Raw genomic sequence first — 26014 nt, 5'->3', positions numbered from 1 at the left:
TGCCCTGCTGATGTGTTATCCCTATAGCCCTCTTATAATATAATTAAATTTAATCTTAACTAAGCAGTGATGAACTTGGGACTTTTATTTCCTGTGTCAGGAAAAATATTTAAACAGCTGAGTTGAAGATGTTACTCATTCAGTGAAAGGTAACATGATGTGGCCCTTTGAAGGCTGTGTAGCTGTGACGATGCCAAAAGATCACCACAAGAGAATGTTGTGGAGGGGATGGCAGGCTACAGCACTGAGGGTGCCAGGGTCAGGCGCTGTTAAGGCCCCAACGCAGGGCTCACCCATGCAAGCCTGTATTCTACCATTTCCCCAGTCTAGCAAAATATAATTGGCAAAATAGTTTTTGGAATTTTTCTTTTTTTTAAATTTTTTTTAAATTTTATTGAATCATCGTGAGATAGTCACAAGCTTTCATGTTTGGGTTACAATCTCACAATGATCAAACACCCATCCCTCCACCAGTGCACATTCCCCACCACCAATATCCCAGGTAAATCCTCCCTTTCCCACCCTCCTCCTGCCTCCATGGCAGACAATATTCCCCATACTCTCTCTCTACTTTTGGGCATCATAGCTTGCAACACAGACATTGAGAGGTCATCATGTTTGTTCCATTATCTACTTTCAGCATGCATCTCCCATATCAATTGGTTCCTCCAGCCATCATTTTCTTAGTGATCCCTTCTCTATTCCATCTGTCTTCTCCCCTCTGCTCATGAAGCAGTCTTCCAGCTATGGGGCAATCTTCCTGTCCCTTGTATCTACCGTCCTTGGGTGTCAGCCTCATGTGATGCTATCTTATGCCAAAAATGAGTGCAATCCTTCTATGTCTGTTCCTCTCTTTCTGACTCATTTCACTTAGCATGATACTTTCCATGTCTATCCATTTATAAGCAAATTTCATGACTTTATCTCTCCTAACAGCTGCATAGTATTCCATTGTGTAGATGTACCAAAGTTTCTTTAACCAGTCATCTGTTTTAGGGCACTCAGGTTGTTTCCAGATTTTGGCTATTGTGAACAGTGCTGCGATGAATATATAGGTACAGATGTCATTTCTATTGTCATTTTTTTAACTTTTAATAGGGGCCACATCTGCCAGTGTTGCGAGCGGAAGGTGGTTTTAGGTGCCACTCTTGGCTGTGCTCTGATGGGTGGTAAGACCCTGATTCTGAGGAGCTGCACTGCTTGGGGCCCAGTGGTTGCCAAAGCTACACTGGGGCCACAGCAGTAGTATTGGAAGGCGATGTGGTCCTGGGGATCAAACTCTGGGCCTCTACACACTCGGCACAAGCTCCACTACTTTGAGCCATATTCCTTGCCCCTGGAGTCTTTGTCTATTTTGTTCCCACATAGATTTCTTATGTGGAATTGGCAGTGTATTTGGTTTCATGTGACCAAATATATAGAGAACTGGAGAGTTAGTGCAGTGAGTGTGAGGGTGCTTGCCTTACACCTGACTGACTTGGATTTGGTTCCTGGCATCTCATAAGGCCCCCAAGCCCTGCCAGGGGAATCCCTGAATGCAGAGCCAGGATTAAGCCTTGTGCATTTCTGGGTGTGCCCTTGCCAAAGTCATGGCCAAATATATGTAAGTCAAGCTAGAGACCAAAATTGCACACACTTTGGAATAATTTTTCCAGCTTACTTTGGAAATATTAAGTACATTATAGTTCATATTATCAATGCTAAAATAAAAAGTGAAAGCTCAACCTAATTTATTAGTGGTGATTGAACATTGCGATTATCATGAATAGAGAAATACTGTCTCCTGAAATACAGTGATTATCTCTGTATCAATTGCCTATATAATCCATTTGAATGATAAATAGATAATTTTGAAATAAAAATAAAATGAAATGAGTATAAGATGCCTGATATTCACAAATACAAACTAAAAACAAGTCATGACAGAACCAAGAGAGGCACTCGCATAATTTGTAGGAGTAAAAAGTTTAAAAAATATTGCATAATTGGATTTCTTAATGCCAGCAACATTGATTTTCAATATTAATGAAATTAATTCTAGTCTATCTGGCAAAAGTAAATCCATATACAGAATTGTCTCTAGCAATAGTATATCAAGTTGTCAATTATGCAATAACATCAATAAGAGTCATCAATAATGCAATAATATATCAAGCTATTCCACTTTTTATTCTTTCCTTGAACCTTTACATAAAGTATTGTAGAAATTGTTTTTTTAAACCACATTTCTCTTCTCCAGATTCCTGATTTTCAAAAATAGCACACACACACACACACATCACATCTCTATGGAGTCCTTGATTTATCTGTGTGGAAAGCTTCTTCCTTTCCTAGCCCCATCTCCATTCTCACCCAGGCTAGTTCACACCGAAGATCATGTTTTTTCTAGAGCTGATCTATTTGAAGAAAAGGTACTTTAAAAATTATTATTATAATGTAATTCATAATACTTGGTTATGCTTCATACTTGAACACCAATCCCACCACCATGACATCTTCCCACCACATTTTGGATGTTTTCATACCGAACCCCAAACCCTGCCCCAAAACAGAACTGAAATAATTTATTTTGCATTGTTTGTTATGAATAAACTGCTAAAAATGCTCCAAAATACTTTCCTTAGAAAAGAGTGTGTGAAGATTGTTGTACTTTACCCAGGAGCCATTAAGCCCTTCTATAAGAGATTACTAGTATATTGTTAAGGGTTGAGCCTTGTGTGCTTTTATATATACACATATGTATGTATGTGTGTATATATATATATGTAAAAATATATTTCCCTCTAACATTGGTTGTCTTCTACTTTAAACCCCATCTAATGTGGTGAGCTACTCTTGGAGTATGAGTGGTGTGAAGCATGAAGAAAAGGTACTTTTTCTTCCTCTATCTTTGTCACTTTCTTTTTAGCTTGCTGACCTTTAAAGAAAATCTTCAATGTGGCTTCTTTTCACTATGTCTTAATAATCAGCTTTGTCAAGGCCTTTCTCTTGCTCATTCGTGCATTCCTAGCAATTATTTCAGTGTCTTGCTCATAGTAAGTTTCCAAAAAGATGCTTTGAAAGAATAAATATTTATAGTTCATACCCAGGATCTCCTTGTCTGACCCTTTATGAAATCCGCTTTGATCCCCACAGTGAAGAAAAACTCTCCCTTAATGTAATTCTTTTATTTGTTTCTTAGTACATCTTTCATCATAATTATGTTTTTCCAGGACATATTATAAATACTTAGGTTGATGCCTTATGTCTCCTAGCACACTGAAAGGTCTTTAAAGTGCATATTAAATCCATTTCTTTATTCATCAGTCAATTCTCTACAGGAATTACTATATTTTCTTGGCATAGTCAATAAATTTAAAAAATGGGCCAAATTAATTTTTATTCTGAATACTTTCACCAAAATGTTATATTTAGTTAAATGAATGTGATGTTTAAAAAGCCACTACATAAAAGTTTTAAATAAAGCTATAAAAATAAATTTTTGAGAAAGAGAAATGTTTTTGAATCTTAGTTTTTAAAATGTTGTCATGAAAGTCTCTGAATTAGCTTAATTAGGATATAAAAGATGAAAAATATATGACAAAGCTTAGAGGTAAAATAGTGAGAATTAAAATGGGGGAGCGCATGGGGTAAGATTAACTAGATTTGTTCATTATTAACATACAGGGACATAAAAATCTACCATTAAGAGTTTTGTAAGCCATGGTATCTAAAATAAGAGTAATATGTGAAAAAAATGAACAATGAGTGCATTATATAGTCAGGAAATTTGGGTGCAATTGGCTATCATTAATTGAAGAAGGAACAACAGGCTTGAGAAGGGCTAGAAAGGAAGACAAAACTATGGTGTTAAGTTTGAGATATATTGGCACAAAAAATGACATCTAGGGAGTAGGAAGAAGTATAGATATGCTGTGCTGAAGAAAGAAAGAAGTTTGTTACATAAATTGAAGAGATAAGAATGAACATATTCACTCATCGAAAAAAATGTAGAACAAGACAACAAATGTAAAACCTAAGGTAGCACAAAAGAGCCCAGGAAACAAAGTCAGTGAAAGATACTCAAGGAGACCAAAGATATTGGAAAAAGCTAAACAAATATTCAACCAAAAGAGTGGTCTATAAGCAAGGTCAAATACTTCATTAACTAAGATAATAAGTAATATCTAATAGGGACCAGAGAGTTCATACATGGCCCTCCAGCCCAATTTCAACCCCTCGCACCAAATATGGTCCTTTGAGGACTGCCAGAAATAAGTCCCGAGCACAGAGCCTGCAGTAAGCCCTGAGCACAGCTGGCTGTGATCCCCAAACAAAATAATAATATAATATAGTATAATAATCTGAATATAACACAAGGAAATATGTAAAGCAAAGTCAAATGAGCAGGTTCTTTGAGACCTGTTAAAATTTGAAATTAGGAAGTCATGAGGTGACCTCAGTGGTATACTGTGAGTGAGGTATTAGGGCAGACATCAACTTGATAATTGGTAAAAGGTGAGGAAAAGGTGACTGGAAAATTGTCTAAGGAAAGAAAAACGAGAAAGGTCATTATGACCATCTTCATCTGGGAAAGTTGCTATTATAAACCCTGATCCTATGATTTGAATAACAGGACGATGATAGTAATATTCCTTGAGATATTATATGTAAAGGACTTAGAACAGTGCCAGATCCAAGATAGGTTCTTAATAAATAATGAACTGTTTTTTTGTTTGTTGTTTTCGAATCACACCCTGCAGTGCTCAGGGCTTACCTGTCTTCGTGCTCAGGGATTGGTCATTGGGCGTCTGGGGGACCATATGGAGTCGGGACTGTGTGCAGCTGCCGTACCCATTCTGGCCCTAATTAAATGTATTTTTACAAAGTTTAAAATGGGCATAGGTTTAAGGAATATGTAAGAGGTCTTTTACATTTGTTTAAATGTAACTTGTGTGCAAGATCTAAGGAGAGAATGTGGAAATTAAGATGAGAAGATCTGGCTGGAGTCAAATGAAGGTCAACATAAAATCCCTGGAAATATGAACATTAGCATATATCTGTTAAATATCTACCGTCCATGGATCTGTGGGGAAGGGGTTACATCACCTTTTTATCAGTGGAACTTTAGAAACAGAAACCTTCCTTAGAGCTGAGTCCTCATTTTCATTTTGAAAAATTAAATGCCCTATTCAGACCAACATATTTAATTACAGTAGCCTTATCTTATCCTATATATTTTTGAGCCTTGTGCTAGAAAAAAATTGCATTCTGATCTCCATCACTGAATCCAATACTGGAACATTGTAGGTGCTTAGAAAGTGTCTGTGTGGTTGGATGGGAGATGTGTGCTGAAAGTGGATAAAAGACCAAACATGGTTGCCTCTAAGTATTTGTATTGCAAGCCATAATGCCCCAAAGAAGCAGGGGAGGGAGAGGGAGAGGAGGGAGAGAGATTTCCCCCTCAAATGGCATATTTATATGTAAGGAAGTGGTTTGCAAGTAACCATCAGCTGGACAACTTTCTAAGTAAAGCAGAGAAGAACAAGAACTGAGTCTGCTTGAACAAGTAGGTGAGAGTTGATTCAAGTAGTCACTTAGGTCCTGAGAGGGCTTCTTGATTATATAATTTGCCTTTTAGGGGTGATTAGAAACTTAGAGAACCTGGTTCTTTATATACCTATATCTATAACTATTTCTACCAGTAATCTATATCTATATCTCATATCTCTACTATATATCATCTTTATCTCCCTTTATATATACATATATATCTCTTATGTATACATACATATATTTTCAAGAACAAGAATAAGAGATTTGAATTTTACTTTTTGGTTTTGGGGCTACACCGAGTAGTTCTTCAGGATTACTCCCACTACGGTGCTCGAGTGTTGCTACCACCAGGGCTCTGGGGACTGTCTGGTGCCAGGAATAAAGCTTAACCCTCTACCTGCAAAGCGTAAACTCTGGTCCTCCGAACCATTGCGCCCTCAAGTGATTTGCTTTTTAAATAAACTCTTGTGATCTTCCCATTGCCATGTCTCCTTTTCTATCTCTTGATGAATATGTGATTCCCACTGCTTTTGTCACTGTGCCTGATGAAAGACTGGACACAAGTAGCATCGTGCAATTGTTGTGTGAGGCCTCAGCTCTTCTCTGTTGCTGCAGGATCCCCGTGATCTCAGACCAGTGGCTACTTGTTTCCTGTAGGTGAGATCATTTGTACTGCTAGTCCAGGGACAGAGGAAAAACATTAATAGAAAATCAAGTTACTTTGACAATTCCAGTGAAACGATGGAATTGGATGAAAAAGGAGAGTGTCCTGAATTATTGATGTTGAAACTCAGTTTTTTTTCTTGCTGGTGAGGTAAAAATGGAATTAGATATCAGAGTCATTATTGTCCTCATACCTTGCCACTTCTATTGCTCAGAATCTAAAGGAGAAAATGAAGTGCTGATAACTGAGGGAACATGACAGCACTTCCTCAAGGAGACACTCTGTCCCCATTCTGCAGCCTCTGCTCCCTGCAGGATGATCGTACTCCAGTCACTAACTAGGGGAGTAAATATTAAAAGACATTGTACAGCAGGTACAATAAGCTTGTTTTGGTTGACAATGTTTTATTATAATATTGACAAGTGAAGGTGATCTCGGGTGACAGAGAGTGAGTCAACTTGATGTTGAGAACTTACTTTCCTTATATATCTGTTTACCGAGGACTTGAAGTTTCTAAGAATCAATTCACCATATTAAGTAAAAATTCAATGGCACTTCAAAAATAAATGGACCTGAAAGTATTGATAATGAAAGGCAAATTGTTCCAGAAAGAGTGAATACCTTGAGGGGGAACACCTAACTTGGTCTGCACTATCAGGAAGGGATAGTTTCCATTCACTATTTGAATGGAAACACGAAGGTTTGATGACCTGTTTTCTGGGTAGACATGCAGTGTCTGTATTTCAAGCAGGGGAAACAGTTGGGAGGTGCCATCATATAAAAATAGTGTGGGGGCTGGAGCTATAGCACAGTGGATAGGGCGTTTGCCTTGCACGAAGCTGACCCGGGTTCAAATCCTAGCATCCCATATGGTCTCCTGAGCACCGCCAGGAGTAATTCCTGAGTGCAAAGCCAAGGTGTGACCAAAAAGCAAAAAAAAAAAAAAATGGCGTGGAAGAAGAGAACGCATAATGAAAAACTCATTCAAAATTAGAAACTGGGGGGGGGGGCTGAGCAATAGTACAGTGGGTAGGGTGTTTGCCTTGCACGTGGCCGACCCGGGTTTGATTCCCAGTATCCCATATGATCCTCTGAGCACTGCCAGGGGTGATTCCTGAGTGCAGAGCCAGGAGTAACCCCTGTGCATTTGCCAGGTGTGACCCATAAAGCCAAAAAAAAATAGAAAATATACTAGAAAAGTGGAAGTAGAAGCCACAGGTATAACAGTTTTGAAAGGGTGAGAGAGATTGTAAGTGTCAGTTTCTATGGAGAAATTAGGAAAGATAATGGGTTATCTTTACCTGCTTGCTTTTGGAAGAATGAAATCATTGTATATATTGTTTATAGTCTTTGTGGAAGAGCAAGTGGTTACAAACTTGTTAAGCAGTCGGTGAGAGGAGTATTTGTTTACTGTTACTCCATAAAAATTACCACAAATTCAGAGGCTTAAAACAATACCTATGCATTTCACTCCTGATTTCTATAAATCAAATGTCTTAGCACAAGTGAGTTTATTGGTTGCACAGGTTGAAATCAAATTGTTAGACTTCCTATCCAAGAGATGGGTCAGCTTCTAGGCTTCTTTAGGTTATGAGTGAATTTATGTCTTCAATAAATAAATTGAGGCTGTAGAACTCCCCTCATCTTGCTTCTTTTTTTTCTTATGATGCACGTGGTTCAGTCTGAACTTGAGCTGTATTTCCACTCTCATAGCAGCTTGATTCTAAATACCAGCAAGACAGCAAGAACATTTCTTCTATGATTTATCTGCTTGATCCTCTTCTAGGGAGCTCATATGATTAGATTATGCCCATGCAAGATAGTTCTTGAAAATCACCTGGTTAGTTGCTTTAATTACCTTTGTAAAACATTTTCACCTGTGCCAGATTATTTCTAAGCAAGTCACAGTTCCTCCCGTTTTCTGGGAAGACACATCTCTGAAAAGAAGTTTTAGAGAGCAACAAGTAAGGGAGTCAGTGGGTGCTTGCAGCCACAAAAGTGACTGGGAACAAAATGGGACTGTAATTAGGGGAAATAAAGGAACTACCATGGCCTACCATTATCTCTTGTATGTTCAGGTCTTCATAAACTTGTGATATTTAGCAAAATGTTGCAAAATTTAGTGTTTGCAAACAACCTCCACTTATTTAGTTAAACAATTTGTAGTCCAATAATCTGTGTTCAGTTAGTGACCACAGATCTGGATCGAGCACTTTACTGTGGTTCACTTACATGTCTGCAACTGGCTACTAGATTGACAAGTCACTGCTGTGCTTCCTCGTGGTTTGTTAACTGAGAAGGACCTTGTCTTCTCCACTACACCAGCCTGGACGTATTCACTTCATGCAATGTTCTATACTCAGCTGGCCAGTAAACTCCGAAGCACAAGTGTTTTTCAAATGACTTTTCTTGTATTCTACAACTGTCTTTCTTTATTATATGGTAGTTCTCTCCTACCTTTATGCATATTTTGCATTTTGTGGTTTCTTATATGTGTTCAGCTGCTATTGAGAGATATTACATATAATAAAATACTTAGATGCTATACTCACGTAACTTTTATTGTGGCACATTTTATTGTTCTGATTTATTATTAATATCTTGTGAATAATTTATAAATTAAGCTTTATCAGAATGTAAGTATAGGAAAAAGGACTATATATGTAGTAGATGTAGGAAAAAACACAGTATATATTGGATCAGGTATTATCTGTCAGGCATCCACATGGAATCTTTTAACATATGTCCTTTGGATGAGGAGAGGACTACTATATTTGTTAAGATCCCATTGGCAAAAACAAACACACTGTTAACTGAGATTAATGAGTAAGGGGGTGGGGACCATGTTGAGCAGTTCCCAGTGGATGCTCCTAGCTTCATGCTTGGACATCTTTCCCAGTGCTGCATGGAATAAGCTGTGTCGCCAGGTACTAAACCCACCCAGCTGCACGCAAAGCATGCTTTCAGCATGTTGAGCAAGCTATCTGGCACAAAGGAAATATATCTTTTAAAATGAAAAGAGTATGGTGAGCACTTTAATAAATCACTTCATTATTTTATTATGTTTTTAATTATTAATTCTGCTTAGGTTTGTGTTAGGATTGGAGAGATAGAATGACTATGACTATATAGTATATAAAGGAGAACTAATAAAACGAGATCCCTCAGAAGGCAAGAACTTCAAAGCACACAGGGCAAATTTACCATTTAAAAAATTAAATGTAATTTTTTTCTTATAAGGGAAGGGAATGAAGGTGAAGGTACACACTTGTGTTCCCTAGGTCAGAGAGTTAGTATAGCAGGAATGGTGTTTGACTTGCTTGAACCTGGCCTAGTTAATCCCTCTTGTCACATATAGTTTTCTGAGTCCCTCCAGGAGTTAATTTTTATGCTCTGTTTTGTTTTGGTTTGGGAGAGGGGGCATCTGGCAATGCTCAGGAGTTACTCCTATTCTGCACTATTCAGAACTACACAGATGACCAAATAACAGATCAGTAACTTTAGCTAACTGTATATACATTTTTTTGAGGAGGGCTTGGGCCAAACCCAGTGATATTCAGGGTCTACTCCTGGCTCTGCACTTAGAGACTACTGTTGGGACTCAGGAAACCATACGAGGTGCCAAGGATTGAACCTGTGCAAGCAAGTGCACAAATGCCCTACCCACTGTACTATCTATCCAGCCCCTAGTTAACTGTAGATTATATCAAAAAAATCAGAGTAGTTTTGCAATGAATTTGGTTGGAGAAATATGGATAGTCTCTATTACATAGCAGTGGATGCTTGATTAAAATCATCCATATGGGAACAGAACACTGCAGGCATCCTCTGTTGATATTATTGTGAGTATATTCCAGAGTTTAGGAAAGCCTTTTCAGTATAGAAAGTTTTATTGGAGGGAAATATAAGAAGGAGACTCAGAAGGGATCTTGGAATTAGTGCAGAGCATAGGTGTGACTTGAGAAAGGTGTTTGATGTGAAAGAGTAAGAGGGGTAAGGTAAGAAATAAATGACGAAGACAGAATAGGTTTAAGAGAGAAAGTATTAGAACCTCAAGACAAACTAAAAAAATAACATGAAGGTTATTATGGAGGAGTATGAAGTGATGGAGATATTTATAGACTACGATAGAGTCGTTTATCATCACTGCTAAGAGATTTACAGGGAAGAAGTAATGTAAAGAATCCATTCTGAACTCCAGTACTGAGCAGTTGAAAGTGTTCATTCTTTCTCATAAGATTATTCATGTCTTTTCTACCTACTTACAAAAAGCTTTGTTAATGAGAGGAGCTCAGGAAAATAAACCCTTGAATAAAAAAAATTCATTTCTCATTCCTGATAATTTTCTAAAAATAAGGTACTACATTTTTATCTCAGTATAAACTAGGATCACTGCACCTGAGCCCCAGACCCCTGCTCCTCTCCCCCACTTGTCCTTCTTTGATATATATGTATATATGTGTATATATATGTATGCATATATATGTATATATATATATATATGACTGGAGTGATAGCACAGTGGGTAGGGCGTTTGCCTTGCATGTGGCCGACCTGGGTTTGATTCTTCTGCCCCTCTCGAAGGGCCTGGCAAGCTACCCAGAGTATCCCGCCCGCATGGCAGAGCCTGGCAAGCTCCCCATGGCATATTTGATATGCCAAAAACAGTAACAAGTCTCATAATGGAGACGTTACTGGTGCCCGCTCGAGCAAATTGATGAGCAATGGGATGACAGTGATGAACTAGGATATTCTCTAGATGTAACTGCAAACTGGAAATGACTATATCACAATATATAATACAAGTGTATAAGGCATACAACATATATAAATGCATAAATAATCTTAGGCTTTTTAGAGTACTCTTAGAATTTCTTCAATAATCAACTATCACTGTCACTGTCATTGTCACCTCCTAGCTCATTGAATTGCTCAAGGAGGTAGCAGTAATGTTTCCATTGTGAGACTTATTGTTTCTGTTTTTGGCATATCCAATATACCACGGGTAGCTTGCCATGCGGGCAAGATACTTTCGGTAGCTTGCTGGACTCTCTGAGAGAAATGGAGGAATTGAGCCTGGGTCAGCCACGTGCAAGGCAAAAGCCTTACCCTCTGTGCTGTCACTCTGGGATGTGGCATTGTATTTAACTAGTATTTATATGACAAGAATACTGTACTCCAAATACACAAATAATTTACTCATAAAAAGAAAAATATTTTGGGTATGTTATCTCAGAAACAAGTTTGTGATGAGTTATTTGAATTTATCAGTTTTAAACATACTAAAAGACTTGTGAAAATCTTTGGATCAGGTCTGTTGAATATCTTCAAAATGTATGATTAAGCAAAATAAAAAAATACCTTTCACTGCACTTGTCAAGCTTTTGCTAAGTTTGGGTAATATAGAGTTGTATGTTTTTTCTGCTATGTAATGTGTCTGTGTATGCATATCTGTGTATGTAATATACATAATATGTAACATAGTATCTCAACTAACTTACATTACCTCAAATCTTTATTGACACAGGTATTTTCCTTTCTCTTACTGATTGATAAATCAATATTTGAAAGAAAATCTCTACTTAAAATAATTGTGCTTTAAAAAGCATATCAATTCAGTACTAGTCTTAACATACTGGATTACTTGTAGAATAGCACAAAAATGCATATATCCAGTTATTTCACAAACAGTTCAAAGCAAGTACATTATTTGTTTTGTTTTTGTTTGAAGTGGAACTGGTAGAACTACACTGTTTTAGGAAGCTTATATTTCTCAAGTATTCTGGATTCTTTGGCTATAAAAACTATTTCAGGGGCTGGAGCGATAGCACAATAGATAGGGTGTTTGCCTTGCACGTGGCCGACCATCCCAGGTTCGATTCCCAGCATCCCATATGGTCCCCTGAGTACTGCCAGGAGCAATTCCTGAGAATAGAGCCAGGAGTAACCCCTGTGCATCTCTGGGTGTGACTCAAAAAGCAAAACAACAACAACAAAAAAACCTATTTCAGCACAATCCAAATTGCTTGTTAAATTTTAATTCTGGGCAGTAGTAGCTAAAGAAAAAAATTTTTAATCTGAAACCCTTCTATTTTGACTTTATTTTCACACTCAATTTCTCACTGACATTGACTGATAAAGCTTTTGAATTCCAGGCATTGTTTAGGGTTATGAATACCTGGAGTAGCCCAAGATTTTAGAATTTTAGACATTCAAACTGTGATTAAAATCTTCAAGGATTGTAGTCATTATTATTTTTTTATGACTTATCCTCTTAAAGTGGAAGAAAATCTATTATATTTTCCAATGAGTTTTTTCATATTGATAGCAATTTATGACTTTTTATATTATTTGTCTCCAAATTATGATAACTTCTAGCCAATCAATGACTTTCAAACAGAAACATGCAAATAAACTTTCACATTGATTTTCATTCTGGGGCTATTAATAGGGTGCAGGATATCATACTTTGTGATTTAGTTACATCTTGATTTCAAATCTAAAGCAGTACCTCATTAGCAAAACAACTTCTTCCACTTTTAGGAAGTTTCACGTACCTCCTTCCGTGTAAACTAATAGAAGGACTGTTTGTATAAATATTCAAGTGACAAGAGTCTCTTGATCCTCTTGCGGATAGTGCCCTATGACAATGTCTGTTTCTCTTCCCTCTAGTTAACTTCTCCCTCCACCTCCGAGCAGCATGCCTGTAAACCGCCCGCTTTCTCCTTTGTTTCTCCGACTAATCCGCAAACACCACCTGGCCCAGGGGCCCCCGCTGGAGCCTCTGTCCTAGAGGAGTTCCACACTCGGAGGCTGCATCTCAGTGGGGCCCTGGTGGAGGAAACGGCTACGTATTTCCAAACTTCTGCTCACTCTGCACCTTTTATCTCATCGAAGGGCACGTTCTCGTCATTACAGACCCCTCACTCTGCTCAGTTATCAGGTTCTAACTTAGCGAGTACGCCTGCAGCTGATCAAACACCTGGACCGACTCCTGAAGTTCTGAAGAAGACAACACCTGTAGCCTCAAATGTCCTTAGTCCCAAAGAAAAGGCAAGAAGCTCTTCTCCCACACCGTCCTCCAGTGCTTCTCTGAAGTCCGGTTCTGCATCCTACATACCAGTCCGTATTGTCATGCATTCACTTTCTCCAAGCCCCAAACCGTTTTCAACTTCCGTCCATGGTTCCTCTTCGACTATCTGTAGCCAAATGTCATCTACTGGCAGCCTCTCCAAGTCAGGGAGAAAATCCGCAGTGCCATCTCGGCTCTCCCTTCTCACTGCCATCCTAAAATCAAACCCCTCTCACCAAAGGCCCTCTTCCCCTGCGTCCTGCCCCACCTTCTCTCTCAACTCCCTGGCTTCTTCCACGCTCACACTTGATCAGAAAGTAAAACAAACCACATCCATGCCTAAAAAATCTCTCTCCAGCTGTTCCCTGAGATCTAGATCCCCCGAGCAAAGAGAACACCAGATTCCTGAGCTTCCTCAGCAACTCGTACACTTACCCCTTTTCACTAAATCAGACCCCCCTTCCCAGGTGCCTGCCATTTCTCCCACAAAGTATGCAGGAAGCAGCCTTCTTTCTTTGGACATAGAAAAAACACCGTCACCTATTTCTTGGAAGAGCAATCCAGCCCTCTCCTTGCAACCTAGGACAAGTCCTGCAGGTCTTCCTCCTGTTCCACCAAGCCTTTCTCCTCTTTCTTCAAAGGACAGACATGATGATGAGCTAAGGGATTCAGAAAGATCCAAGAATATTCACACGCATCCTTCTCCATCAACCTCCTCTGCACTGTCTTCTATGTCTTCTCCTACTAACCAAGGAGCTGTGAGCCCCTCTCCAGAAAAACGTTTTCATCCTTCCCCAGCTCTTTCAAATCTGATAAACAGATCCAAAAAAACGCTTTCTGGCCAGGGGCAGACTCCGTCATCTACTCCTGCAGTCCCTGATTCGAGTGCTAGCTCTGATTCTCTTCGCAGTTTGAGGTCTTCCCCTATTCCTCCTGCTAATCTGCCCATCCAGGGAATACCCTCAAATTGTGGTAGCGGTAACTTGCCTTCAAGACTGGGAAAATCTGAAAGTTCATGGTCTGACCACAGGTCATCTCCCATCTCTCTAAGAACCAACGAGTTGCTTTCTCCTTGTGCACTGGCCATGCCAACAGACCCTGAAAATAAGACATCTAAGGTATTTTTTGCACGCTGCATGTTGCATGTTTATTTTGCAATATGGAAGTCTTATTTTTCCCAGGGAAAAAAATAAGTATAGTTATGATATTCATTTCTGAGAAGGAGATAGAGAAATGCATGGAGGTTAGGGTATTTAAATGTGAAGTTGAATTAAAATCTAATATTGCTTAGGTTTCTGTAAATCCTTTCGAGTCTGCAAACACTTTTTGTGTAAATATATTTATGGCTTTTAATACTTAATTTTTGCATAATCATAAATTATATTATTGATCCCAATGATCATATTTATAGTAGCTAGTTGAGATTTGGGACTATGATGTATTTCAGATTTATTAATAGTACAGAATCTATTATTCATTAAAATCCCCCATGATGATAGAATACCAACAGGCATAGTATTAAATGTATTATTGTAGATGTAAGTCAATATTATTGCCCAGCCCATTTGAAAATATATACTGTTTCTTTGTTGGCATTTATACATTAGTATTTTTCTTCTTTTACCAAGTGAATTTCTTCATTGCTTTCCATCTCACAAACTAATCAGTTGGGGCTAGCTATGTAGGACAAAATGGAAGAGAAATTTTTATCAGTAAATTATTTGATTTATTAAAAAAATACTATTGGGCTGAAGATATAGTACAGCATCTAGGGCACTTGTCTTGCACGAAGCCAGCCAGGGTTTGGTCCCCAACACCCCATATGGTCCCCTGAGCATACCAGGAGTGGTTTTCCAACACAGAGCCAGGAGTAAGCCCTGAGTACAGCTGGGTGTGATGTAGGGCTATTTTTAAAAACTTGAATATTTAGTAATTATTAAATGCAGAAAGGAGGCAAACTGAGTATAGAAAAATAGAATTAAGTGAAGGCAAGTAGTGATTTTTAAGTATTCTGAAGCAAACCATTGAGCAAAAATGTAAAACAGTATTAATTTTAACATGAAACCTGAATTAATTTTAATATTTGAAGGAGCAAATCTTAAGATTTTATTTAAAAATAGGTTTATTTCCCCTTCTTTATGCACCAAGAAATTAAATTTTAGTTAATAACTTGAACAGGTCACATGTCTTGTATTAACAAAACCGGCATTTATATTAATATAAAACTAATAATTATTAAAGTTACGTTATTTTAGCACAATGGGTAGGGCATTTGCCTTGCATGTGGCCGACCTGGGTTCGATTCCTCAATCCCTCAGTGAGCCCGGCAAGCTACCAAGAGTATCCTGCCCGCATGGCAGAGCCTGGCAAACTACCCGTGGCGTATTCGATATGCCAAAAACAGTAGCAATGTGTCTCACAATGGAGACATTACTGGTGCCAGCTCAAGCAAATCAATGAACAACGGGACAATAGTGCTACAGTGCCACATTATTTTTACTATAATCTACGTCACTGTCACTGTCACTGTCATCCCTTGCTCATCGATTTGCTCTAGCAGGCACCAGTAACGGCTCCATTGTGAGACTTGTTACTGTTTTTGGCAGAGCCTGGAAAGCTAACCATAGCATATTCAATATGCAAAAATAATCTATGTATACAAAGTAATTATATGTTAATTATTACTTTAATGTGTTTAATAATTTTTATTAAGAAAATCATTGCTATGAAGCAATGACCAGAAACCCCAAGTTTATGATCATTATAGAAATTATTAAATCATTGTATTTTAAACCTCAATACAAATGGGCAAAGAAAATAAAACTCCATAATTCTAAATTTTAAAATTCTATGTATTTGAAGTAAAATGATCTAGCACTATACTCTCAAACATATATGTGTGATTATAGAATTTTTATGAGCATGTTATAAAATGATGATCCAAACACTTGCCATTCCTAAATTTTTGACAATAATTTTTAAAACAATACCTCTATATACTTGAATCACTATTGCCTTCTTAAAAAGTGATTTTTCACCAGAGAGTTCTTCAAATTGTTTTTGTTTATGGTTCACTCTGCTTTGCCCATACTTTTGGAGAACTGGAGAATGTGCCCAAACCCATTTTTGTCTTGCTCACATATACTACCAATTCTGAGGATAAGAATTTATTTTTCGTCTGATTTCTTTATTTCCAAGTAAACAGAAATTAAATTAAACATGGAAATCTAAAAACATTGCTGAAAGTGAAAGTGCAAAGAATCATAATTCATCACTTTTTACCCATTTCTTTAAGTAGGAAAAGTTTAGAATGGACAAAATTTACGATAACTCTGAATAGTAGTCACTTTCTGACATATATTGTTCTATGTCATCATATTCATTTCTTCTTTGCTTCTTGCTGTGTTCTCCCCAGAATTAGACTACCTTTCTGTTTGGTAGTATAAGTTATTACTTGAAGAGTTTATAATTTCATTGATATTGATTCTGAAATAGATAAACCCTATCTCAGTTTTTTTGTAATGTTTTATCTAACTTGCTAAGATTATTTTGTACTGTTAGGAAGAAATGGGCAACATAAACATTTGGCATTTAAAAGACTTACATGTGGTCATGAATTGTTTCTTTTTTAATCCTTTCCTTTATGGTGCTAATCCAAGCACAGGCTCTCTTTGAAGTCAGAGAGCTTTAGATTTCAATCAACTTCGCTCAGTGCCAGCTCCCCAAAGCAAAAATACCCTAATATACAAATGGCCATCAAATTAAAACATAAATGCTTCAAGGATATTAGTTCAAAGACTGGACCCCAATGTCCTTTGATATTGAAATAAAATGAAACAGCTACAGAATTCTGAACTAAATTCAGGTATAAAACATGTTTGATGTTTCTTTTTCATAGATAGAATCTTAGGGTTGTAATTCAGTTTTCATTAGCATGATATAATTACTATACTTGAATTTCAGAGAAGGCTGAAAATATTATTGTATATTAAAATCATGATCCCACACAAGGTTTGCAGCTATAACTGTTGCTCAGGCTAGTACAACTGTTTGCATCTATTGTACCATATATTTTTTTCTGGAAAAGAAAAATATCACAAAATTAATCCATAGAATTACATTTGTTTTTCCAACTTACTTTGCTTTTATTTCTAAGATTTTTTTCCCTAGTAAGTTACCATGGTTTTCTGTATGGGAATTTGGGAAAGATCATTATATCAAAACCTCATAAAGTTTGTCACTCACTGAAAATAATCTGAAACTCTTTATTATTATTATTTTTTTTGCTCTGAGACCCTTCAGTGGTATGCTTACCCTAGCCTTAAAGCTATTTGACCACAACTTGTTTAGGGAATCAGTTGGAAGCTTTTTGATATTTCATATAATTTTATAGCTAGTGTTTTATTTATAAACTCTCATTCCTTCAGGGTATCACAACATTTCCAAATTCATCATGTGGGAAACTTGTTGTTAACAGTCTCTTTGTGACTTTTTCTGTTTCTTCTGAAGCACATGTAACCAGGAAAATGAACAATATGGATTGTACCTCTATGAGCAAAACTAGTTAATCTGGATTTATACAAACATTTTTCATTTATTCAATTCATGACTCCTCAGTGCTTATAATGTGCAAGAACATTTTTTAATCAGCAGAGGACAGTGCACAAATAAAATATGCACCAATGCCTACTCACAGAAAATTTCCATTTGATGATGGGAGAGACATTATAAACTGTACTGCTTTGGGACACTGATGATTGGGGCAGTGTTGTAATGGCATACTCATGGAAAGGATAATAAGCAGTACTCTAAACCCCAGTAACCTTAAGACTTTTTTTAAAAAAACAAACTTTACTGCTCCCTCCCCCTATACCATTCCCTAACCAATAACTTTATGCATTACGGTCATAACTGGTCCATGGAGAAGAGTATAGCAGGGTAAAGGGTGGTGTCCCCAGTTTGTATTCAGTGGCCCAGATGTTTTCCTTGAGAAGAAATCCAAGGAGGTTATGGTTCTTAAGAGAATACAATCAGGAAAATCATCAGGAAGAGCTGGGAAGAGCAAAGAACAAAGATTAAAAAGAACATACAGGGATCAGCATGTCCACTGAGTAAAGAAGTTATGGTTATCAGAGAGAGATGGAACCAAGAATCAGGAGTCTTATAGACTACTTCTGAGTCTTCTTTTTATTTTCAGTTGGACAGAAAGCCATGGGAGGGATATTAAAAGATAATTGAGTCTTATCTATGTGCTGCAGGTTATTAGACTGAAGGAGAAAGTAAGGCAATCTTAGACCTTTAAAACAAAGCAGGCAAATAATGGTGGATCTGGTGAAGTTGTAGCAGAGAAGGTGGAAATATCTCGATACATATTTTGCATGTAAAATAACTTTCAGCGAAGATTAAAGTCGCACATATGAAATGAGAAGCAGCTGAAACTAGACTAATGTGACTTCTTGTTTGTTTTTATCTCTTTTTGTTCAATGTCTTTCATTCTGTTTCATCCATAACGTTCTTGATATCTCTCTGGGTATTCTAGATTTTCCTTTTTCTCCCATTCCTGTTATCTGTGACTTCCATATTTGTGCTAATTCTCTGTTCCGTTTTCTTGACCCTCGCCAGCTATGGATTGTGTTAGTACTGATTCACACACAAGGTTAGTGATAGATAGATGTGTCATTTTTACTCTTCGGAGAATATTTGCATTTTTAATTAAGGTGGTTTGCACTGTTTATCTCAAAGAAGAGACTTTTTAAAAGACCAAAAAAAGGCAGTGTTCAATATGAGTTCAAGCCTTTGAAGTTCACAGCTTTGAAGAAAAATGACATCAGAAGCTCAGCATATTGGATTGCCTTCAGGACAAGCGTGGGAGGAGAAAAAGGGTCTCTACACAGATAGACTAGTCTAGGATCTTAGCAATAAATAAGGAACTAAATCTAATTTTTTCTTCACCTTAATTAATCTTAATCTTCAATTAATTTGGGAAACCAATATTTGCTAATTGGGTCAACAAACATTTACCAAACATCTATTTTGTGCTCAGTTGGTATTAGTATTTAAAAAAATCCAATTTCTGTTCTGTAAAAGACAGGTCTATAGGGAGAGAATATACTATAATATAATTAAATGTTATAAATGTAGGATGCTAGGAACCCTAAAAATTCAGCCATGGAGAATGTTGCTAGAGAGAATTGTTCAGGAAAGTTTTTTCTGTTGGTACTTCTCTGCTAATCCATGGTCTATTGCCACATTCTGACATCACCCTCAACCTTACCTTTCATCATCAGGAAATCTCTTTCTGTGAATTGGATATTGTGTGTTAATTGTCAGGGAGACTCTGACTGAGGCAGCAGCTTAGGCATGGCCAGAGGAACAGGGAGTGTGAGTGTAGGAGTAATGAGAAGTGCACTCTTTCCACAGATGAGATGCTTCTAGAAGGAGAAGAGGCCATTGTGCCAAGGGAAGTTCTTCAGGAAGGTTACCGCTTCTTGTTTTTCATATAATAGATGCTCTCACTCACCTGCACTAAAGAGGAGCTCAGCTCATCTTTCTCAAAGCCAATGAGTTTGCTTTTTGATCTCATGGGTCTGTGAATCCTACGGTAGAATCTTAATAGATTGCATCAACAACAAAAAGTAGTTGAATTACCTTTCAAAGAAGAAAAATAAGTTCTTGTTGTCCTAACTTTTACATCCGGTATTTGTATCAAAATGTCTATCACCCAAAAAGATTCAAGGTTTTATTGTATTTTATTGTATTTTTATTCTGAACAGGGACTTTTGAAGTTATAGAAATTTTAGAAACTTTGTAAACTGGGACCAGGACAATACTTTAAAATTGAGCTAAAATGTCTTAATTATTGAGGTATAGTTGACTTTTAACATTGTATACTTTCAAATATATAGTGCACTTTATTTTGTATTTTGATATATTGTGAAATTATTTCCACAATGATCTGTTTAACATTAACCTTGATATATAGTTATACATTTTTTCTCTTTAGGTAGAAACTTTTAATTTCTACTTTCTTAGAACTCTCAAATTTACAATAAAGTATTGTTCATGATACTTGCCATGCTATACATTATATTCAAATGACTTTATTTTAACTTAAAATTTTGTAGCAAGAGACCTTTCTCCTATTTCACAGAATACGCTCAAGCTCCCCTGTTCCTCTGGAAAACACCAGTCTGTTCTCTGTATCTATAAGCTTGATTATTATTTTTTATCTGTTTCACTTATTTATTCCACTTAGTATAAAAATTCATACTATTTCAAAAATTGCGATTTCATATTTTTAAAGCCAAATAATTTTCCATTTTATAAAAATTACATTTTCTTTATTCTTTCATCCAAATACATCTCAAAATATGCAATATTTTATTTTGAGTTTTCTGTTTGCTTGCTTGTTCATACCCAACTGTGCTCAGGGATTACTCCTGGCTCAGTGTTCAGGGACCACTCCTTAGGCCTTGGCCATCCATATGTGGTGCCCAGGGCTGGACCTATGTGAGCAATATGCAAGGCAAGTGCCCATCTCCAGTTTTGTCTCTCCGGCCCTATTCTGAATTTTACTTAAAAATCATGAAATTTTGTTATTTGGCTCATTAAGGCTTTTGTATTAAAATGATATATGGAACCATGATTTTTTTTGTAAAAGTGAATTTAAGATTGAGTGTGGTATTCTTATTTTTTGTTATGGAGCAAAGTTGCTTATATTACTATCCTTCAAATATTGACTAATTTACTGCTTGATAAGCATTTGTTGCTAAGCTTTATATAGTCTTTGTTTTTATAAATGATCACTATATCACTGTATCATTGTCATCCCATTGATCATCAATTTTCTTGAGTGGGCCCAGTAAAGTCTCCATTCATCCTAGCCCTGAGATTTTAGCAGCCTCTCTTTTCTTGTCCTTTCCAATGGTGCCGCATTAGAGGCTCTTCAGGGTCAGGGGAATGAGACCCATCATTGTTACTGTATTTGGCATAGAATATGCCACGGGGAGTTTACCAGTCTCTTCCTCATCCGGGCAGTAAACTCTTGTTAGCTTGCCAGGTTCTCCAAGAGAACTAGTCTATCAGATGCCGCATTTATAGTAGACATTAATAAATGTCTATCATTTATAAATGATAGTGTGTAACATATCAATAATTTATTGGTGAGTATTCATTAAATTCTTGTACTATACAAAATGAAACACTTTCTTTTAATATCAAGCAGGAAAAAAACCAACAATCAATATTTATAGTATTTGCTGGACTAATGGTCCTATGAGTAAATACTGTTAATGAGAATTTACACAAGTCTGTAGAAATGGGTGTTTTAAGTTATAACACATACAACACGCAATTGCCTATAATTAATAGGCTGATACTTTACTGTGATACTCCTTTGCTACTCTTATTCTAATAAAATATTAACACAAGCAAGCTAACTTTTTAGGAAAAAATTGTCTAAGCTTTAAAAACTCTTTTCTCATTTAATAACATCATTTAGCTCAGTAGAACTAGTCAAAAATCATGTATTCGTTCCTCTTTTCATCCCCACTCTTACTTTCTGGTTACCTGTTCCAGCTGTACAAGACCAAGTCAAGCTACAAGGCTCTGGCAGCAATCCCTACAAACATATTTCTATTGGAACAGAAGGTCAGTGTTGGCTCAAAAGCAGAGTGAAATTTACATTTTCATTACTTTTTCTAAAATTTGTTGAGAAGGTTTTGTTTTAAAGTTCTTTTTTTTGCTAAAGTAAAATGTTGCTGCTTGTTCAGAATGCTATGATGAAAGCATCTTGGTCGAAAGCATTGGAGACACTGATTTATCATGGAGGATCCTGCTTCAAACAGATTTGATGCAGATGCAGATATTTATATTCTTTGGCATTGGGAAAATGATGTCAAGAGCTTTCATCTTTGTTCAAATTGACCAAAAATAGAGGTAACATGAGTTTATATGTGAAGAGCTTGGTCAGCAGTGGTGACTGATAGTGGCTTCATCAAGATGAAAATTTGTTACCTGAGAACTCAGCTTAACTCCTTAAATCCCATCCTAAACTCAATCTTTTCATCCATTTTTAGTCAGTGATTCCATATCCATGAATGGGAGGGAGAACCAATGTTCCCTCCAATGACCCAGCTGCTTTCACATAGCCCCAGAGCATTATTGCTTTGCTATTAAGAGTCATTAATTATAAAACTACAGGCTCCTGCTTCTGTAAATAAATTGACTTAAGTCCTCTTGTTTGATAATCATATCTCATATGCTCTAGTGATAGCTAAATTGATGATCAGATCAGAATGGAAGTATAACCAGTTTTGGATCTGATGAAATGATTTATTTCATAAGTTATTTTTATGAAATCTGGGCCATGCATTGTTTCACATTTTAATTCATTACCATGTATTACAACATTTCAATGTGTTATTGTCAAAATATTAATTATTGCCAACAAGGCCACATTTTGGTTGTTATTTATGTAAAGATACATAAAGATACTAAAGATAGATAAAGTCTTGTTCCATTCTTGTTCTTTTAGCATGATCTGGGGAATAAAATATTTGCATGATCTTGTTTTAGAAAAGATGAGTATGATTCTTCCTTTTAAAGGTGAGAATTCTCACTGGGACCTGCTAAGTAGGCACAGAAGTAACTATCAGAGGACAGTATGTTTTACATCTGGTATATCTGATATTTAATTTCAGTAATCCACATGTGAACCCAAATCAATGTTTTATATATTTAAGTTCTTGAACTAGATGGTCACTTGGCTACAGAGAAATTTGGATCTTTTTATTAATGTCTGCTCTGAATTTCTCTCTTTCATAGTTCATTAACAGATGAGTTTTATCTAAAGCACAAGTCTGAGGAGGCTTCCAGAGAATATAAAAGGTGACTACATCCTCAGTCACCCCTTACCCTACAGGATATGGTTGTTGTTGAATCCCAGTAACTGTATTGCTTTACTAACACCCTATGGTTATATCAGATGGGCATTTCTGAAATATATTCACAAGAGTCTGCTTTCATAGAAATGAAGAAAAATTCTCTCCTCAACACCCTGACAGGGAGAATAGGGGCTCATTATGAAATTGTATGGTACTGTAAAATTGTATGATACCACTATTATATTTAATTTTTCTATAGTACAGTTAATAATTTTGAAAAATCTATCTGTGATAAGAAATATTTAATTGCAGAATATCTGTGAGCTTTCTTCTTTTCCAATTAAGTGAATTTTAGAGATTATAGTTGATTTGTTATTTATTAACTTACTTTTCAATTTCATCACCAACCCATTTCATAAATGTAAATAATATCAATCTATGTTTATCACAGTTCAAAATCATATGGAAGAGGACTTCATTTATACTTTTGAATAAAATACTTGAGAAAAATTATTGCGTTTCCTTTTAGTGCAGCAAAATATTAAAAAACTCTCTGGAGGGTTAATTATTACTATAAAAACTATAGGGGTAACACGGTCTTAAGGTAAATTGCTTTACGGCCACAAATATTTGATGATCCGTAGGTCAGATTATGTATGTTTTTCTTCTTCATATTCTTTTTAAAATTCCTTATTTTCAGTTTTGTTGGTTTTCCCAAGTTATGTGTTCCTGAATAAGTAACTTTCCATTTTAAGCATTTTAAAATCATAACTGTTTTATCTCAAGAGATTTGAGCTTATTTTTTAATATGATTTCTTGAATGATATTGTACTGTTCCTTTCATGGTTGAAACTTAAAAACATCTGGTAATTTAGTTCTATTATGAAAACAGAACTCATCCCATGTCATTAAAACGTAAGGGACTTATTTTCTGAACTGAGTGAGGAAAATTAAGGCTATAGTTACCAGAAACACAACTATTTGGGGAAGAATTAACAACCTGGAATAATTTAAACCATAGAATTTTTCTTATATCCCTTTCATATCACATGGATCATTATAATTTAGGGGTAGACTAAGGTTCCAATACCATATTCTCATTATATCCATGCTCTAGAATTCCTTAATTAAAAAACTTTAAAATATATTCAAATATTAGTGCAAAGATTGCTCCATTGAGGGTTCGAACCCATGCTGGATATTTTATAACACATTTCATCTTATAGTATCTAGTATAATTAACCCCCTAAAATAATGCTATTTTTAAAAGCAGGGCTTTTTAAAAGTAAAATAGATTTGTCTTGCTATAGACATTAAGGTACCATTGAATCACTGGGTTGATTTCAGCTTTAATCACCCATAATTTTCAAAAGAGTACATATTATTGGCAGAGACATGAGGTTTCTGGCACTTCTGTAATTTATTGTCTGCCTCAAAAAAATTTATAGCTCATTCCATATTTTATCATATCCCCCACTTTGAATGTTTATGAGAAAAACATCTTTACCTTGTATTCACCAAAGCTTTATTTGAATGTAAAGTATAGCTTAACATGTTAAATTCAGTGTTTTGGTTTAATCTCCTGTCAATAATCTCTTTTCTAACATTCCATTGAAAATGGAATAACATATTTATAAAGGGACAAATTAAAATCATCTCACTTTTTATTTATGACTGCTCATGAATCTTAGTTTACAGTTTACAGTTACAGTTTCTAACAAATTATTATTTGTTCATCGGAGTATAAGTCTTTTTCCTTAGAAGTATACTAAGCTATCTGTTACCTTCATCAACGAGTATTACTGTGGATAAAATAAAGGCTAGATTTAGATACTAACAAATGATGTTCTTTTTTGCCAGTTTCAGGATATATTTTATTTATAACCTATATGTGCTTGAAAAAAATGTTTCAATTTTACATATTGTGTATAAGATTATTTATTTAAATTGGAGTTCTAGGATAAAAATTATTTTAAAATTTTGGTGGAAAAATGATAAAGGAAAACAACTGTGAAGACAATAGTAAAATGTGAAAGTAAATATTAAAATGTAAAGGTAAATAGTTGATATGCCTTCTTATTTATGAAACAATTTGCTCTGAGTTGCTAGTTGAAATTTTTAGAACATAAGTTTGTAAGCTCCAATAAGATTGAGCATATATATTTGGGTGAGACTATTTTTAAGATATCTACTTGTCTTGGAAAATCTGGTCTCTAATTTAGCATATGGCCTATACTTGTGAGATTTCTTAATTTAGATTAGTAGTAGAAGTGGATATCTGCTCAATTATTTTAGTAATGGAGAAACGCCCAGATCCAAAATCTACACTAGCTGCTTTCTTCTCAGACTGTTGTCTGTTGTGCACATATTTTTTTAAAAAAAACACAGCCAATCATATTTAATTATGCATATTAGCTTTTTAATCTACCATGAGCTCTTGGAAAGAATGTAAGTGTTCATTGAGAGAATTAATTTAGTTTACAGCTGGCTAAATCTCGAAATTTTACAGAAAATTTTCCTCAAAATATCATAAAAATAAGGAGCCTAGTACATCAAGATTGGAATGAAGATAATTAGTAGTCTTCCCTTAGACTACTAATAGATTAATAGCACAGCGGGTAGGGTGTTTGCCTTGCACGCGGCTGGCCCAGGTTTGATTCCTCCGCCCCTCTTGGAGATACCGGCAAGCTACTGAGAGTGTTCTGTCCGCACGGCAGAGCCTGGCAAGCTCCCCATGGTGTATTCGAGATGCCAAAAACAGTAACAACAAGTCTCACAATGGAGACATTACTGGTGCCCGCCCACTCGAGCAAATCGATGAGCAACAGGATGACAGTGACAGTGACATAGTTGATGGAG

At 36.2% G+C, this 26014-nt stretch overlaps 1 protein-coding gene across 1 annotated transcript in view; it reads left to right on the top strand.

Annotated features, from left to right (window-relative positions):
• The window catches only part of MLIP (muscular LMNA interacting protein), a 178608-nt gene that overhangs the window by 15970 nt on the left and 136624 nt on the right, over positions 1-26014 (top strand). The window contains exons 4-5 of the mRNA XM_055123001.1: positions 12872-14389; positions 21849-21920. Of these exons, the coding sequence (XP_054978976.1) occupies positions 12872-14389; positions 21849-21920 (1590 nt within the window). The remainder of the gene's footprint in view (positions 1-12871; positions 14390-21848; positions 21921-26014) is intronic.

This window comes from Sorex araneus, chromosome X (assembly GCF_027595985.1).
Source record: "Sorex araneus isolate mSorAra2 chromosome X, mSorAra2.pri, whole genome shotgun sequence".
NCBI lineage: Eukaryota > Metazoa > Chordata > Mammalia > Eulipotyphla > Soricidae > Sorex > Sorex araneus.
The sequence above is the reverse complement of the archived record's forward strand: the minus strand, read 5'-3'. Positions and strand labels throughout refer to the sequence as shown.